The 287-nt window shown below is 61.3% G+C and overlaps 1 protein-coding gene across 1 annotated transcript in view; it reads right to left on the reverse strand.

Annotated features, from left to right (window-relative positions):
- Nucleotides 1–3: 3 nt before the first annotated feature.
- The window catches only part of TXNIP (thioredoxin interacting protein), a gene marked incomplete at both ends in the record, with an annotated part of 1030 nt that continues 746 nt past the window's right edge, over nucleotides 4–287 (reverse strand). The window contains one exon of the mRNA XM_010149395.1: nucleotides 4–251. Within this exon, the coding sequence (XP_010147697.1) occupies nucleotides 4–251 (248 nt within the window). The remainder of the gene's footprint in view (nucleotides 252–287) is intronic.

A 287-nucleotide genomic window follows, 5' to 3' on the forward strand; every position in this document is an offset into this window, starting at 1 on the left:
GAAATACTCCACGCGGAGAATGTTGCATCCCAGGATGGAGGGTTTGAGCTTCCGGACGCGGATGGTTTTCCCGCGCCAGGAGTCGGAGGTGCCGGAGATGATGTGGTTGCCGCGGACGCAGGAGACTTTCTGGGTGAAGACCTTGGTCTGGCCGTTGGCCAGGTAGGTGTGCTTGGCCACGATGGCCGCCTTGGGCACCACGATGCGCGAGCACGTGTTCTCGAAGTCGGCGTTGATGCAGATCTCGTCGCCTGGCAACGGCGGGGGAGAAGGCGGGATTTTAGGAA

The sequence above is a fragment of the Eurypyga helias genome, unplaced genomic scaffold (genome assembly GCF_000690775.1).
Source record: "Eurypyga helias isolate BGI_N326 unplaced genomic scaffold, ASM69077v1 scaffold21523, whole genome shotgun sequence".
Lineage (NCBI taxonomy): Eukaryota > Metazoa > Chordata > Aves > Eurypygiformes > Eurypygidae > Eurypyga > Eurypyga helias.